This window comes from Apodemus sylvaticus, chromosome 14 (genome assembly GCF_947179515.1).
Source record: "Apodemus sylvaticus chromosome 14, mApoSyl1.1, whole genome shotgun sequence".
Classification (NCBI taxonomy): Eukaryota; Metazoa; Chordata; class Mammalia; order Rodentia; family Muridae; genus Apodemus; species Apodemus sylvaticus.
In genome coordinates, this window is record NC_067485.1 from 70,575,909 (window position 1) to 70,591,929 (window position 16,021).

The 16,021-nt window shown below is 47.6% G+C and overlaps 1 protein-coding gene across 3 annotated transcripts in view; it reads left to right on the plus strand.

Annotated features, from left to right (window-relative positions):
- Positions 1-16,021, plus strand: part of Frmd4a (FERM domain containing 4A) — a 219,105-nt gene that overhangs the window by 67,319 nt on the left and 135,765 nt on the right. For all 3 annotated transcript variants that reach the window (XM_052157216.1, XM_052157217.1, XM_052157214.1), the window contains exon 3: positions 11,071-11,165. In XM_052157216.1, the coding sequence (XP_052013176.1) occupies positions 11,071-11,165 (95 nt within the window). The remainder of the gene's footprint in view (positions 1-11,070; positions 11,166-16,021) is intronic.

Genomic DNA, 16,021 nt, shown 5'->3' on the forward strand with positions numbered 1-16,021 from the left:
GTATTTAGTATTTGTATGTGTATCTGCCTAAGTTTATTGTAGTGTCCACAGAGGCCAAGGAGTATCAGATAACCCTGGAACTGGAGTTGCAGGCCGTAGAGAGTCACCTCCTAGAGATGCAGGGAAATCAAATCCAGGTCCTTTGTGAAAGCAGTAAGCTCTCTTAACCTCTCTGCCATCTCTCTAACCCCCTCCTGCACCCCCAGGCATCTTTTTAAGGAGAAAAAGTAAAAACAGTGGATGAGATAGTAGCAGAAGATGAAGCTTGAGACCCCAAGATTAAACTCCGTCAGGATCTCCACATTCACTAGAAATACCCCTAATTTAGGCCATAAACTCGAGAGGCCTTTCTGACACCTCCAGGACTGTGTAGCAGCCTGTGTTTCTCCCACCAAAGCAAATCTATTGTTCATTAACAGTCCTGTGACATCACCCTCAGCAGGATAGAGTCTGGGGGTGGCTGTGTGGATGCAGAGGCTGGAGGGATGCCCTAATGAACACCTGCCTGCCTCCCAGAGCCCCGGGGGATCCTGGGTAAAGCAGGCTCCCCAGCGGGTCAGGGCAGCTCTTTGCATTTAGAGAGGAGCAATTATCCCGTCTGTCTGTCAAAGCCTTCCTTGGGCTTCATCATTCAAGTCCCAAAGGAAGAAAGATTTCCTCCCAAACTCGTGGCAGGCTTGACTTTCCTGGGGCCTCCCTCAGACCAGGGTGTATTTTAGAACATGGAGGAGACCATATGGAAATAAAAGAAAGGGATCAAGAAAAGGAACTATAAGATGCAGGTGGGGGGAAGGTGGGAGACAGGGGAAGCTAAGAAGCTTTAAAAGGTTCCCAAGAGACTTCATCCCCAAGGCAAGTCTCTTGGAAGATTTGCAGAGAGAGATTTTGAGAGGAGCTTACCTCAAAGAATAGGAAAAGGGATCCTTTCTCATGCATAACAATGCACTGTCTCTCTCGGTGTGTACAATCCGATCGAAACAAAACCCAGCTGCATTCATTCACGGCCTTACGTGTGTATCAGAAGGGAAGCAAGGGCCACAGTGCGCAGGTGGAGGTCAGAAGACTCCTCCGGGAGTCTGGTTTCTCCTTCCATCACATGAATCCCAGGGCTCAAACTCGGGTCATGAGGTTTTGAGGGCAGCATCATCACCCACTGAGCCTTCTTTACATCCCTGCCTCTGGCCCCGTCTAGCTGTTGCCGGGGGGGGGGGGTGGGGGGGGTGGGGTGGGCAGCACTACCTAGCAGCTCTCTGCTCCGTGTCTGCCTCTAAGGAGTGTCTGTACAACCATCTGTGCCTGTGGTCTGCTCCCATGCTGGGCTGGGCTGACACTAAATGCTCTACCCAGTCATCTGTCTCACTCTGCCAATAAAAACCTTTATTAAATGGACTGGGGAAATACCACAATTTGTAAAGTGCTTGCCTGCAGATATGAAGCCTGAGGTGGATTCCCCCAAAACCCTGGGCTTTTGTTGTTGTTGTTGTTGTTCTGGTGTGTGTGTGTGTTTGAAGTGGGTCATGGTGGCACACATTTGTATTCTTGTGGCTAGGGAGACAAGGGTAGCTCTTCCCCATGGAGAAAGAAAGACCCTTCCTATATCGGAGAAGGGGCCACGCCCTATTCTTCTCATCAGTCTGCAAAAAGCAAATAGCTTCAGTGTGTCCCCTGCCACAGAATACAGGGCTCCACTGGAGAGGCTAATCATCATCAGAGCCCCTTGGGGGTGGGCAGCTGTCAGAATCCAAACAGTGACCTCATGCACTATCTTCCCTCCCCCTAGGAATCAGAGCAGCCAACGAGCACTAACTGGGCTGAGTGAGGAGGGTGCAGGGTTACAGGGTCAAGCCCCTCCTCACTCCTCTACTCAAAGTTGTCCTCCACCCAGGCTTCCCAAGGAGAAGCCCAGCCCTCAGTGGCCAGAAAGAAGGGGCCTGATAGACCATCATTCTACTCCCGGAAATGGCCTTTTCTTCTGTCTCACTGCTGTGGTCACTCCTAAAGAGTAGGAACCACCCATCCACTAGGTCTTGGACCCCCCCCCAGTCCCTTGGCATGTAGAGTCGGTGGGCACAATAGCAGGCATAGCTGGACACAGTGCCTATAGCTGTGTCATTGAGGGCAGGCAAGTCCCCCATCAGCTCAATGGACAATATGCACCTTGAAGTAACAAGACAAGAATGCCCCCCACACACACGGCAATCAGGCATGTTGGTATATACCTATGTTAGCGTTTCCCAGGAGAGCCAGAGTCTCCTTTGGGGGTATGGGGGGGGGGAATTCTTAGTCTTATTAATAAAAGCTTTTCAAAACAGACTTTAAGGGAAGTTCAGGGATGATTTCATTGAAATTTGAGGGGGAAACAAGTCAGGTATGCTGAAAATCTCAGGAGCTGCCAGGAATATACGAGATGGGGGATGGGGTGGGGTGGGGTGGGGCGTGTCCTTTAAGTCAGCCATGGAGATCATAGAGAGGGTGAGATAGTCCAGTGTCAGGGAGAGCATGCTCAGGCTGGAGGCTCACGTTTGAAATGAAGGGAAAGATTCCCTCAGTGCGAGGCTGTGGTCTGTGTTTCAGGAGCACCTGCCTTCAGGTTAATGTGTCCTGGGCACCAGGGATGCATGGCTAGAAACAGAAAGACATCTTACTAAGAAGGGAAGAACACTCCCAAGCGTGGGAGGAGCCTATGAACTAACAGGCCTGGGGACCCTGAGCCTTTACAGGGCATATACACAGCACCCACCTCTCCCATTTGTATTTTGTGCATGCTCTGGTATTTGGATGAAGCCCTAATGGAAAAGGGTTTCTAGTCCTCTTCATACTGATTTCTTATTAGGGGTTGGGGGAAGGATGGGGGTTACAAAGTGAAAATCCTGTCTCAAGAAGATACAAATAAATAAAAATAAATTAAAAAAAAAAAAAACCCTAGGCAAAGAATGGCTGACTTTGCCTTCAGACACCAGTCTGATTTCTCCTAAAGTTCAAGGAAGAGCCATGGTCGCTTTAGATGTTCTATTTTTTTAAAAAAATGTAATTCACTTAGAAGTGGCAATTCCTTTGAATTTTTTTTTTTAATGGTGCCCTATGGGAATAATGTTTTGGGGGGACGAGTCCGTTGGGTGAGTCACAGCTACTCCTATGCTAACAAGTAATGCAGGGTTGTGCGCACCTGCCTTATGCACAGGGTGACATCAGAACCAGTTTCCAAAGGGGCTCAGGTTCCAAATTACTCCCAAAGCAGGCAGCCGCCGGATCCTGTACTCCCTACACTGAGGCAGTCCAGGATGGGTGGTGTAGAACCGATCTTTGGGATCCCAATCTGGGGACAGGGGCTTCCTGTGGCTACCAAAACATTAAACAACAAAGCTGGGGTCTTGAAACTGGTAGAATCATAGCTCCTAAAATTCCAGAGATGGGAGCATTAGTTGCAACCCTGTGTAGCTTGCAGTGGGAGCTAGCACGGCCTGACCTCTGTGCCTCCATCTTTCCAGCCTCTGTCTTCATGCCTTGTTCTAGGAATGGTTATGTTAGAAGTTGTCTAATAAGGAGACGTATCATGCTGTTTAAGCCTTAACTGTAGGTGTGGGGAGATGACTCTCCATGGGTAAAGTTCTTCATGCATAGGCATGAGGGCCTGAATTCAGATCATCTCCACCCTTGTAAACGCCAGAGTCAGCAGTGTGCCTCTGTTATTCCCATGTCGTGGGGAAGGGTACAGACCAGCAGATCCGTGGAGCTCCCTGGCCAGCTAGCGCAGCTCATCAGTGAGCTGCGGGTTCAGCCAGAGAATCTAGAGTGGCTGGAGAGGTGGCGCAGAGGGTAAGGCCATCTGCAGCTCTCACAGAGGACAGGGTTCAGCTGTCAGGTGTCTTACAACTGCCTGCAGCTCCAGTTCCAGGGGATCTGTGTGTGTGCTCTTCTGGCCTCCGTGGGCACCGTGTGTGCGTACTATACGTACAAATGAGTTGGCATACACACATACACATAAAATAAATCTTTGAAAAATAACTAAGGTAGAGACTGACTGATCTGAGGACTTGCTGTTGACCTCTGTTCTCTATAGGTACATGGACACGCAATACGTGTCCCCCACATGTGTGGAGCTCACACATACAGCCCGCTGCCCCAGCAGTGCCTTAATCATCTCTTTGGCAGTGTAAAGTGATGTATTCAGTTGATGGCTCGTGGACTTACCTTGTAAGGGTAACTGTTCAGCACATTACAGGGCACCATAAAATCATGTCACATGTAACCCACCATGTAGAAAAACAGCCATGCAGCCATGCGGTGGGAGAATGAGACACATGGAAAATTCTACAGAAAGGGTCTCCTTGAGAATATGAGCTTTGGGAATGAAGATTTTGAAAGGGAGTTGGGCAAGGGTGGGGTTGACTAGGAAAATGGGAATTACTGTCATTGTGTGGTCAACCATCAAGCTAGCATTTAGACCTGGTGACTAATATACATATACACATACACATACATACATATACATACATATATGATGACTATATACAAATATGTACATACACATGTAAATATGTATATATAGTCATTTCATATATATATATATAATGTCATTAGTATCATATAGGAACATAAATATATATGTATAGTATATGTACTTTATAAGTACAGTAGTAAAATACTGAAATAACAATGGGCTGGTGTAACACTCACTTCATGCCACGCACTGTGCTTTACATAAGTCATCATTCCTTTAACCCTCGTGAAGCCTGTGGCGTGGGTACAGTCACATCATCATTTCACAGATGCGGAAACTCAGGTGCAGTGGGGTTGAGCAGCTGGCTCCAGATTAAGAAAAGTGAGATATGTTGACAGACAAGATTTACCAACTCGTGAGAGTCTTTGAATGAACGTGCACAGGGTGAGTAGCTTGTAGGAGAGGAAGCAGTTTGATGTCATCGTACCGTAAAGAAGAATATTCTAGACTTTTTCATGCCACTGAATGCACCCCATCATCTGACCGATGAGAAGGCAGAAGGCAGAGGTTTGATCGCTTGTCCATGGCCGTCCGTCTGGAAGTAAGTGCTTGTCAAGCCCAAAGTGTGCGCTGTGGACAGTCGATTTCCAGACAGATGATGGGTATGCGGCAGTGCCTAGAACTCCATCCAGCTTACAGGCTGTGTGTGTGTGTGTGTGTGTACACGCAAATGCACGCAGGCATGTATGCAAGGGGAGATGCACGTGCAGGACACACGCACACACATGTGGAAGCCAGAGGCTGGCGCTGAGTTTTTTCCTCAGTTATTCCCCAATCTTGGCTGAAGGCAGGCCCAGGTGAGTCTCCCTTCCCAGCACCGGGGTTAAAGGCACATGCAGCCATGTCCAGGCTTTTACACGGGTGCCAGAAACCCAAACTCAGGATCTCATGTTTATGTGGCAAGCACCTTACCAAGTGAGCTCTTCCCAGCTTGCCCCCCGCCCCCCACCCCCCCACCCCCACCCCCGGTGCTGTTTTGATCATGAGGGCCACATCCATCTCCTGGAAGAAGCAGGGAAGTGCAGGAAGTTCACAGGACCCAAACTGAGACCTTAGACTGGATATGGTGAACATGCCCATGGGAGCCAGCACCCTATAGCCTCACATGAGTCTGTGTAGTGAATTCAGAGCAACAAAGACCAGCTGCTCCCCAACCTCTAACACATGGTAGCCGTGCCGAGGTCCAAACTTAGTTCTGGAAAGTGACAGTTTTAGCACCGTGGTGCCTCCAATGTGCCAATCAGATTGCAGAGGACATTTGCACAGGTTGTCATCCAGGTATAAAAAGGGAAGCAATTTGACAGGGAAGGCAGGAAAAGCCAGTAAGAGAATACAGTTAAATACAGACTGAGAGGAAGCCCGTCTTTAGTTCACTTACTCCCCCACGAGCATGGCCCGTGACCCTGAAGAAAGCAGCGTAGCTGACCAAGGACTTGCAGGGCTTGCTTTGCCCATGATGCCTTCCGGCCTCTCCCCTGCTTGTCCCATCAAACTCCGTGGGGCTACAGGCCTCTTTTCTGGCCTCTCTCCCAGCCAGATCCCTGCGAGGCTCCGCAAATGTTTACAGCACCAGTAATTGGCAAATTACAATCAGCAGGATTCTATAAACATCCCTTCTGAGTACAGAGCAGCCAAAGAGCGGTCTGCCTACCAGGCACCTCGCTCCAGAGGAGCTTAAGGAACTTCCAGAATGCTGTAGTTCCTCCGTCGCCCTCCGTCACCATCATGTCAAGGTGGAATACTATCTTCCTCTGCAAGAATGGAGAAGTTAAGACGTTGATGCCGTCGATGACCCAGACTTTATGGAGATGCAGTGACAGAGTCGGGCACGATGCACCATTGTACGGTGATAACCAAGGACCTCATGGTCTCAGTGAGGCGTACTGAACTTCAGGCGCTGGGTGCCGCTCTGCCTCTTAGGGATGAAAAAAGCTGGGCTGTTGCTTGTTACCTTGATGACTGGAAGACACGTGTCGGGTTCTATGAAGATTTAAGATAAACAGTAACAACATCAGTGTCTTCTAGAATCTTATATTACCTCCCCATCACTGATCTGATCCCTCTACTTTTATTTTTTGCTATATTGTGTGTGTGTTGTATAGATATATGGTGTGTGTGTGTGTGTGTGTGTGTGTGTGCATTTAGAGCCTGAAGATCAACGTCCCATGTCAATCCTTGGGCACCTGCCACACGGTTTCTCATATGGACTTGGGGCTGATCACATACTCTAGCCTGCCTGGCCTTGAGTCATAAGGATCTTCCTGTCTCTGCCTCCTGAACCTGGATTACAAGCAGGCACCTCCAACCCTACCTTTACCCCCTCCATTTTCTCATGGCTACTATTTTCTAGTTTAACGGGAGAAAAGTTAATTACATACAGTAGACATCTCAGGGTGTTGGGGTCTATTTTCTTTGCTGAACTCCAGTTGCTTGGTGTGACTCTTTCTTTGATTGTTAGATATCTGACATATATATCTGTCCTACGCATATATAATGCATTCTGGTTACTCGCCTCACACGCGTTTATACTTGCCTTCTAGAGACTAAACTCAGATCCTCATGGCTTTTGGGAGGCAGACAAGTACCTCATAGGCTCTGTCTCCCCAGCTGTGCTCCCTCCATTTTTAAATTGTGGGTGCCCCACGGTGGGACTCTCTTCCCTTTGCTCTGCAATGCTATTCATGAAAAGCAGTTGACGGTTCTCCTGTTTCAGCAGATATTCACCCACAAGGGTATACGGAAGAGAGATCACCAGAGAGGGGCAGGTCTGTCATCCCCAGCATGCTGTGGCTGCTTGTGCTGTTTGGTTACAGAGTGATAAGTCCTTCAAAGGTTCCCAGAGGGCAGCCATTTTTCATTGTGTTAAGTCATCTCGATAGCTTTGAGGCTTAGACATCAGAGGGAGATTCACATTAGCTAAGTGCACAGCGATGATGTATAGATCTGTAAGGTCAGGGTGCTGGTTCAGACTCAGCATCCCAGCCCTCACCCAGACAGTTCCCTGAGGACACATGATGCTTGACCTCTTACCCAGGAAGTAGTAGAGTCAGCCCAGGTAGGATGCGGAGGAAGATTACCACTTTGAGGAAGGCTAGGGCTTTTATTTGTTTCCTTCTTTTAAAATGGGGTAAATACACATAAATCTACCACGTTAGCCATTTGGTATAAATACAATTCAGGGACATTAACTACATGCACAGTGGAATCAAAGAAGAGCCATTGTTCCCAAAATGTTGTCAGAATCTGAAGCAGAAATTCTGTAGCCATCAAATGTGCCTCCTCACCCTCTCCACGCCCTGGCAAGTCCTGTGAAATCACATGATCTTAGTTACTTACGCAAGTGAGCTATAGTAGCATTCATCTTCTTTTTATTATGTCTTCTTTCAGTTAGCCTGGCTTCAGTGTTCATTCGTGTAGCATATATCTGAATTTTGTTCCTCTTCAAGGCTGAGTAATATTCCACTGTGTGTATCCTGACTTGGTTTTGAATTCTGGCTTGCTAAGACTGAGAACACCCTGTATGCCCTCTCTGAGTCTTGGTTGGTGGTCCTCTGTCATTTAGACAATGAGAGCACACACGGAAGCTCTCAGAACTATGCCTGGGATACAGTAGCAATGCCTCAGCAAGTCCTTTGCACAGCATGACATTGTCTGGCAGATGTATGTGAATGCCAACTGAAGTGGTTCCATGTGTTCATTTCTGTCTTTAACCAGGTGAAAGGCACAAGTGTTCATGCCTGTTCAGCATGGCCCTTGCCCTCCACATGTCCTGTAACTCCCTTCCTGCACACCACATTTTCTCCTGTTTCTACAATTAATGAGTACTTTTCTCCTACTGAATATATATGTATGTGTGTATATGTATCTGTGTGTATATATGTGTGTGTGTGTGTACACATATATATACATACATATATGTACTTGTTACTTTCTGTTGCTGTAATAAAACACTCTGTCCAGAAAAAAACAAATGTAGAGAAGAGTTTATTTGGGCTTACAGTTCGCAGGGGTACAGCCCATCCCAGTGGGGAAGACACAGCAGCAGGGATCATGAGGCTGGCCTGGCATCATGAAGCAGAGAGGTCACATTTCATTCACACATCAGAAGCAAAGAGAGGGACCAGGACATGGCTATAAAACCTTAAAACCTACCTCCAGTGCTGTGTGCCTCCAGCCAGGCTCCACTTTCTAAAAGTCCCATAACCTTCCCAAATAGTACCACCAGCTGAGGACCAAACGCTCAAACACGAGTGTCTGTGGGGAACATTCCTCATTCAGCTCACTACACTCCACAAGGGTGTCTGGATATCTTTGGAATGCTTTTCCCAGAGAGAGAAATCTCACGGCTGTCCTTTCCATGGGTGTGTTGGTTACCCCTCCATCATTTACAAGAACTCACAGTGAGTACTTCTTAGTCGCACCTCATTTTCTGATGTCAGATTGACCCAGTGAGACCCCAGTCCTCCTCCCCTCCCTGCCATCAGATTTGAACTCAAGTGACCGCCTTCCCACACCCACTAGACTGGACTTTTAACATTTGCAAAAATCCAAATCCATTCTGAGTGCTGGAGGAGTCTTGCTGGCAAGGATGTTAACTCGAACACATGCTCCCAGGACAAGTCAAAAAGATAATCCTAAATAAAAAACAACATGATATTAACATATGCTCTTGCTGCGTAACCCAGGCTAGCCTTGAATGCCCCATTCCTCCTTACTGTAGCTTCCTAAGTGTTGGAGTTACAGGTGTATGACCCAGTGCCCAGCTCAAAATACTTCCAGAAACAGCAAGCATCACCGCAGATAGACTGTGGTCACTTTGAAAGGGGTGGCAGTCATTCCAATGGATAAATTATGATCCACTGCGTCATAAAAGCAGTGAATTTGCTGCATCATCGCAACCCATAAATTAAATGCAGCCCAGCATCTTCTGGGAGCAACAGCGGCATGCACAGCCGAGCACATCCCACAAGGGGCGCTCAAGTCCGAACTCGAATCTTGTGGCATCTTTTATAATTCATTTGCAAAGGTCTGAGATGTGCCACAGGCATCCCTCTGCATTCTCAGTGTGGACTTCTTCCTATCGGGGAAGAAAGGTTTGACATCCAATCTTGGATGTTCTATTAGTTCAGACTCAGGTTATATAGTGCGCTGGGAACGGAACCAGAGAGCATTAGATGTGGTCAGTGCATCAAGGTGGGGTTTCCCATCCGTCTCTCATTTCCAGGGAAGGAAGTGTTATCCTCACTTCAAACCCACGTGGCTCTATGTGGCTTTCACTTCTGAGCTGATGGTCACTGATGGAGGAGGAGGCAGAAACAGCTGCCTAATCCCTGGGCCTGTGTCTGCCCTGCACAATGGACAATCTTTACGATTATGAGGTTAAACAGTGTGAAAAAATGCTTAGCACAGTACCTACCACACAGAGAAGAGACACAGTTCCTGACCCACCATGCAGGTCAGCGTATGGATGTAGTCTTCGTTCAGTAAAAATTGTGCTTTGACTTTTGCATCCGGATCGGTTCCCTGGGTCAGGCTATGTGCTACAATCTCCTCTAAGGATGTGGAGATCCAGAGCCCCCAGCTATCTAGACAGAAGCAGCCATCCCCAGTTATCTATGTGCTCACTAGGCAGAAGCAGCCACACCAGAGCAAGTGTATTTAGCCTCTAAATGTAGCAAGGCAAGGTTGTCATATGCCAAGTCCACACTCCAGAAACTTGCAAGTTAGCGACAAAAGATAGAGCTCGTAGTCTTAAGTAAGTCTGTCATTTTGTCTTAGCCTGCATGCAGGGCAGCCCCAGCTCACACCTGTAGCCATGTGTGGCTAAACTCTGGTATTCGTATTCAATGTATTTGAGCTTAGCAACATTTTCTGATTACACTGGGTTTCTCAGAAAAGTATTCTGAATTCTTACCCTAAGAATAGGAAGGTCTGCCTGTGTTTGCTAAATAGATCAAGAACTCTTCCTGTCAGAGCAGTATAAAGTGGGGAAGAAAAGTCACCAGGCTGGACAAAAGAGCAAAAGTGCCATTTTGTTGACAGAACCAGCCTTACAGAGCCTCCATCTGCTGCCTGGACCTTCTACTTGGCTGTTTTATACAATGGTATCCTAGTGGTCTGTTCCTTTCAGTCTTTCTCTCTCTCTCTGTTCCTCTTCTCTCTCTCTCTCTCTCTCTCTCTGTGTGTGTGTGTGTGTGTGTGTGTGTGAGTGTGTCATGTAGCCCAGGCTAGCCTCAGATCTGCTATGTAGCAGAAGATGATGGTGAACTTCTGATCCTCCTGCCTCTATTTCTCATGGAACCTGGTGAAGTGTATATGCACCGTGACAACCAGTTTTATCCTGCTCTGATAATTAAACACAGGCCTTTGTGCATGCCAGGCAAGAATCTTCCTTCCAACTGAACCACATCCAAGCCCCTCTTTGGATTTTACAAAAGTCATTTGTGTTTGTGTAGTGTGCCTGAGTTTTCAAACATTTCACCGAGAACATGCGAGAGACCCGAGATGATGGCGTGATTTAGCGAAAGTCTCTCATGAGTTAATCTTCTCCCTCTGTGTTCTTCTTCCAGCCCAAGCTTTTGGCCAAGGAGCTTCTTGACCTCGTGGCTTCTCATTTCAACCTGAAGGAGAAGGAATACTTTGGAATAGCATTCACAGATGAGACGTAAGTGCTGTCCTGAGCCCCCAGACCCCCAAACAAAAGAGAGGATGTGAAATCACCCTCTCTCAGCTGTGCACAGCAAAATCGGCTGCAGGCCACTTGGGTCCCGTGGGGGCAGCAGGGTCAATCCAAGTTCATCATCTGAATTTCAAAAGCCAGCGATCATGCCTGGAGTGGCCAAAGGATATAATTAGATAGATGCTAATATTATGAAGTTATTAGGTAATGTTCTTTAACCAAGCAGACTTGTGTTCAGACAAATGTCTGAAATGTTTATTTTTTTTTTTTAAAAAAAAAGTAGGTCTGTATGGGTTTAGTCTTCATTAAGGTTAAATGAAAACTTCTGGAAAGTAAATGTTTCTCTCCAGTGTTGGAGTAACAATAACAGGAAGTGGACTTGATGATAAATTCAGGGTGAGAGATGATATGGGCGGGTTCACACTCTAAGCTGAAATAGAAGACGAAATCAGAGTTCATAGCACCCAACTGATGTAAAATAAAACTGTGTTTGCTTCCAGCCGCCTTCCAGTTTTGTCTGTCCCCTCGTGTTCTATAATAAAGGAAGAAGGGATAGGTTCACTGAATGATTTTTTTTTTAATTTCTCACTATACTGTTACTGAAGAGTTCAGTGATGATCAGCCCAAATTCTTAAGCAAGAATAAGCTAGGAACTGGGGGTCAAATTGAGGGACCACTTAGGCATGTGTGGCCCTTGGTTCCACTGTGACTGGGTGACAAATGTCTAAGGGATGTTAATACTCCCTCAGCAGGAGGAATTGAAACAAGTGGGTTCAGTCTGGAAGTCTGTCACACAGGTGCCGGCTTGGGTACCTTACAGGACTCCCCCTGTTGGATAGGCCTAGACACCTGTCCCCACCTCTCCCGACAGGTTCTCCTCTCAGTGTTCTCTGGGATAGCCATCTCAGAGAGCCTGCTCTCACTTTCCCTGTCTGCCCATGTTCTTCAAACTCTGCTTCCCAACACCCTGCACCGGGAAACAAAACAAAACAAAGCAAACCTACTTTAAACAAACGTTCCCTAAATCTCCTCTGTCTGTATCCATGTCCACACACCCCTCTACAACTTTAGAATCATGGGCACCATTTCCTAAATGCTCATACGCCCAGGTGAGGCTACTGGCTAGGAAGGGCAGTACAGTCAAGTCCAGACCCCAGGAATGAGGTGGGACCATGAAGGTAGGATGGATTCCAAAGCAAGATTAGGCAGCTTCTGTGTTGGTCAGCAGGAGAGTGACCTTATGCGTCTATACTTGGCTATAGTTGATCTTGTAGATCTGTGGGTTGATAAGATGTCCACACATAAGCATGAGGCTCTAATTGCAATCCCCAGAATTTAGGTTGAAAAATAAAAGCCAAATTTGGTCGACTACACGTGTAATCCCAACATAGGGAAGGTAAGAAGTGTATTAGAAATCCCAACCAGCAAAGAATCACCCACTAACTCCGAGAGACAGGAAAGCTCTTCTTTGTTTAGGGGTGGGCAGGAACCCGGGCTAATGCTTGGAAAGGTCTGGCACTCCTCCATAATTTCTTACAGCTTTTAAAAGTCAGGTGACAGTGCAGCCACCTGAGGATAGTCTCTGAGTCCCATGCCCACCAAAAGGAATTCCCATCAATAAGGCATGCCCACAGCAACAGAAACTGCAGGCATGAACAATTTACAGGTAGACATTTTAGAAAAGCATACAAACATTTGAAATGACAATAAAAAAAGATCCTTTCTTAGTAGGCATAGTGGCACATGCCTTCAATCTCAGCACTCGGGAGGCAGAAGTGGGAAGATCCTTCTGAGTTCCAAGACAGCCAGTGCTACCTAGAGAGGGCCTGTCTCAAAAACAAAAACAAAGAAAAACCAAAACAAGCAAAAAACCTAACAACAATAATTATTTCTTAGCAAACAGGATCTACTGTATAACCTTGAGGTGCTCTGGCAAGTTTTTTGCCTTCCCTGGAGACAGAATGTGAGCAAGTTGGCAGAAACTAGCATGCTTAAATAAAATTTTAACTCATTTTAATTCTGCACACTCCTTTTTAGACAAAGACTTCCAATAGGCTATCATAGGATAAAGCAATAATTTGATTTTTGTAGGCTGTCTATATAAGCCTACAAAATGTATATTTTTATGATTTTCATGTCATCTCCTCTTCAGAGGCAAACTAACCTCTTGGGCTCATTGTCTATCCAGCTTAAGCTATTTGCCAGTGAGAAACCTTATCTTGAGAAAGATGGGGGGGGGGGGGTGGCTGGAGAAGTAGCTCAGAAGTTAAGAGTGTTTGCTGGTCTTCCAAAGGGCCAGAGCTTGGTGCCCAGCGCCCACAGAGGGCCTGGCAGCCATCAGTAACTGCAGCTGCAGGAGATGATGTGGCCTCCACAGACAGCCACACATACATGCACATAAAAGTAATAACTAAAGCAATTAAACTTTCCAAAAGAAAGAAGAAAGGCAAGCAGTGACTGAGTACAAAACAACAAAATGCAAACTATCCTGACTCCCACATACACACACACACACATGCCATCCTGACTCACACACACACACACACACACACACACACACGCCATCCTGACTCACACACACACACACACACACACACACACACACACACATACACACATGCCATCCTGACTCCCTCATGCACACACACACACACATACCATCCTGACTCTCTCTCTCTCTCTCTCTCTCTCTCACACACATACACACACACACTCACATGCCATCCTGACTCCCTCATGCACACACACACACACACACACACACACGCCATCCTTACTCTCTCTCTCTCACACACACACACACACTCACATGCCATCCTGACTCCCACATGCATATTCACACATGCCATCCTGACTCACATACACACATACACACACACACACACACACATACACACACTATCCTGACTCCCACATGTGAACACATGCATGCACACCTGTACACACACATGTGCACCTCACATACAAGTGACATTTGGGGCAGTGCTGTGGTCAGAAGCAGTGGCAAGTGCAAAGCCACCACTTACTTACAAAAGGAGGAAGGTCAGCCGTGGGGCTGGGGCCCACGGCGCAGAGGCGGAAGGCGGGCGTGCTGGTCTTCTCTGGTCTAGAAGGACCTGCACCAGCAGACCAGGAGAGGGGCAGGCAGATAATAAAGAGATGCTTCAAACAAGCACGCGTGTAGAAAAACTGACTTTCACAAACACACATTCTCTCCCCTCCCTGTTGAGAATCCCCAGAAGCCCCCTAATTACTCTCCATGCTGTCCCCACTGATTGGAAGGAAACCATTAGTCTCAATTAATCACAGCCCCATTGTTCCCATTTCCCAAGTTAGTTTACTCTGTTCGAGAAGACTGTGAACTCTGGACGGTCCCAGTTAGACTTCCCGTCAGAGTCTACAGGAGGCAAAGAGCTTGCGTGTTATCTTAGGCCAGAGAGGAAGAAGTCTGTGTGCTGACAGACCACAGTCCTGATAGCCAAGAGCAATTGATTAGATGGATGAAGAGGGGAAGGGGGGCCATAAAAGCCACACCTCAGAGGCCGGAGGGACACACCCCAGAGTCTAATGGCCATCCTATAGGCCAGTGTAGTTGAGAGCTGAGTTCTCTGGATTCTCTGCTGGCCTGAGAGCCTCCCTGGGGGTCTGTGCATTCATTCATGTATGCACATGAAGAGAAACCCCTCTTGAGAGGAGCATCACATCCCCATAGCAGGAACTCACAGCCGTCCTTCTGGCTGGTCTTGACACTGCACAGCCTCCAGCACCTCCTCCCAGATCTGAGTGTGAGGGCATCTCCAGCCAGAGCGCCAGTGGCCGGCCACCAGCAGGGACCCGTGGAAAGGACTGGGTCACCTGTTGGTCCCTGATGCGAACTGGCAGGTGTGCCTGGTGTACTAGGGGAGCTATGGCAGGGGTCAGTCCTAGAGAGAGTCAAGCCTCTTAGAGACCAATTAGACAAGGGCCAGGGTGACTTAGGGGACAGTCCTTCACGGCCTGATAATACCTGGGCCTACATACATCTCTGGGCCTCTTTGGTAATGGGAACATTTCTCCTTATCATTTTAAGAAAGGGAAGCACAAAGGTTGCCCCTTGGACTCCTGCCTGGTGGGGCTCTGGGTCAGTGATTCCTATGTGCAGAAGCATGAACTCAGCTTTTTCTCTGCCTCTGCATGCCAACCAGGGCTAACATGACATCCTCCTGCCGTGTGTGTGTGTGTGTGTGTGTGTGTGTGTGTGTGTGTGTGTGTGTACGCGTACGCATGTGCGTGTGCGCGTGTGCGTGTGTGTGTCTGTCTGTCTGCCTGTCTGTGTGTGTCTGTGTGTCTGTCTGTGTGTGTGTGTGTGTGTGAGAGAGAGAGAGAGAGAGAGAGAGAGAGAGAGCAACAGTAGCGTCACATTGGTCTGTGGAAGCTGTGGTAGAACATGTCAACCTGCCTATTTCAGTTCAAATCAAGCAGGATTCAGACCCGCAGAGTGGCTGCAAGCTACTCTATAAGTGTGGGATGTGGAAAGGCAGAGAAAAAGCTAGTTAGTGCTTCTGGACACAGGAATCACCAGCAGAGCAGGTCACACTCTCAGGTACAAGTTCAAGGGTCAGCAGTAGCCCTTCTCGGGGCAGCAGGGGTGTCCTACAGATTTAGGAATCTCGGGGCTCTCGGGTTATAGGTTGTCTGCCATCCTGCAGGGGTTAATTCTGGTGATGGCATTTGTAGGGCCTAGATGGAACCCTCAGAGAAAGAAAAAGAGGGAAGGAAACGGGGTGGGGGGACCATGGGAGGGGCTAGAAGTTTTTCTAGCCCCACCCACCCCAAATTGGTATTTATTTATAAAGTAGCAC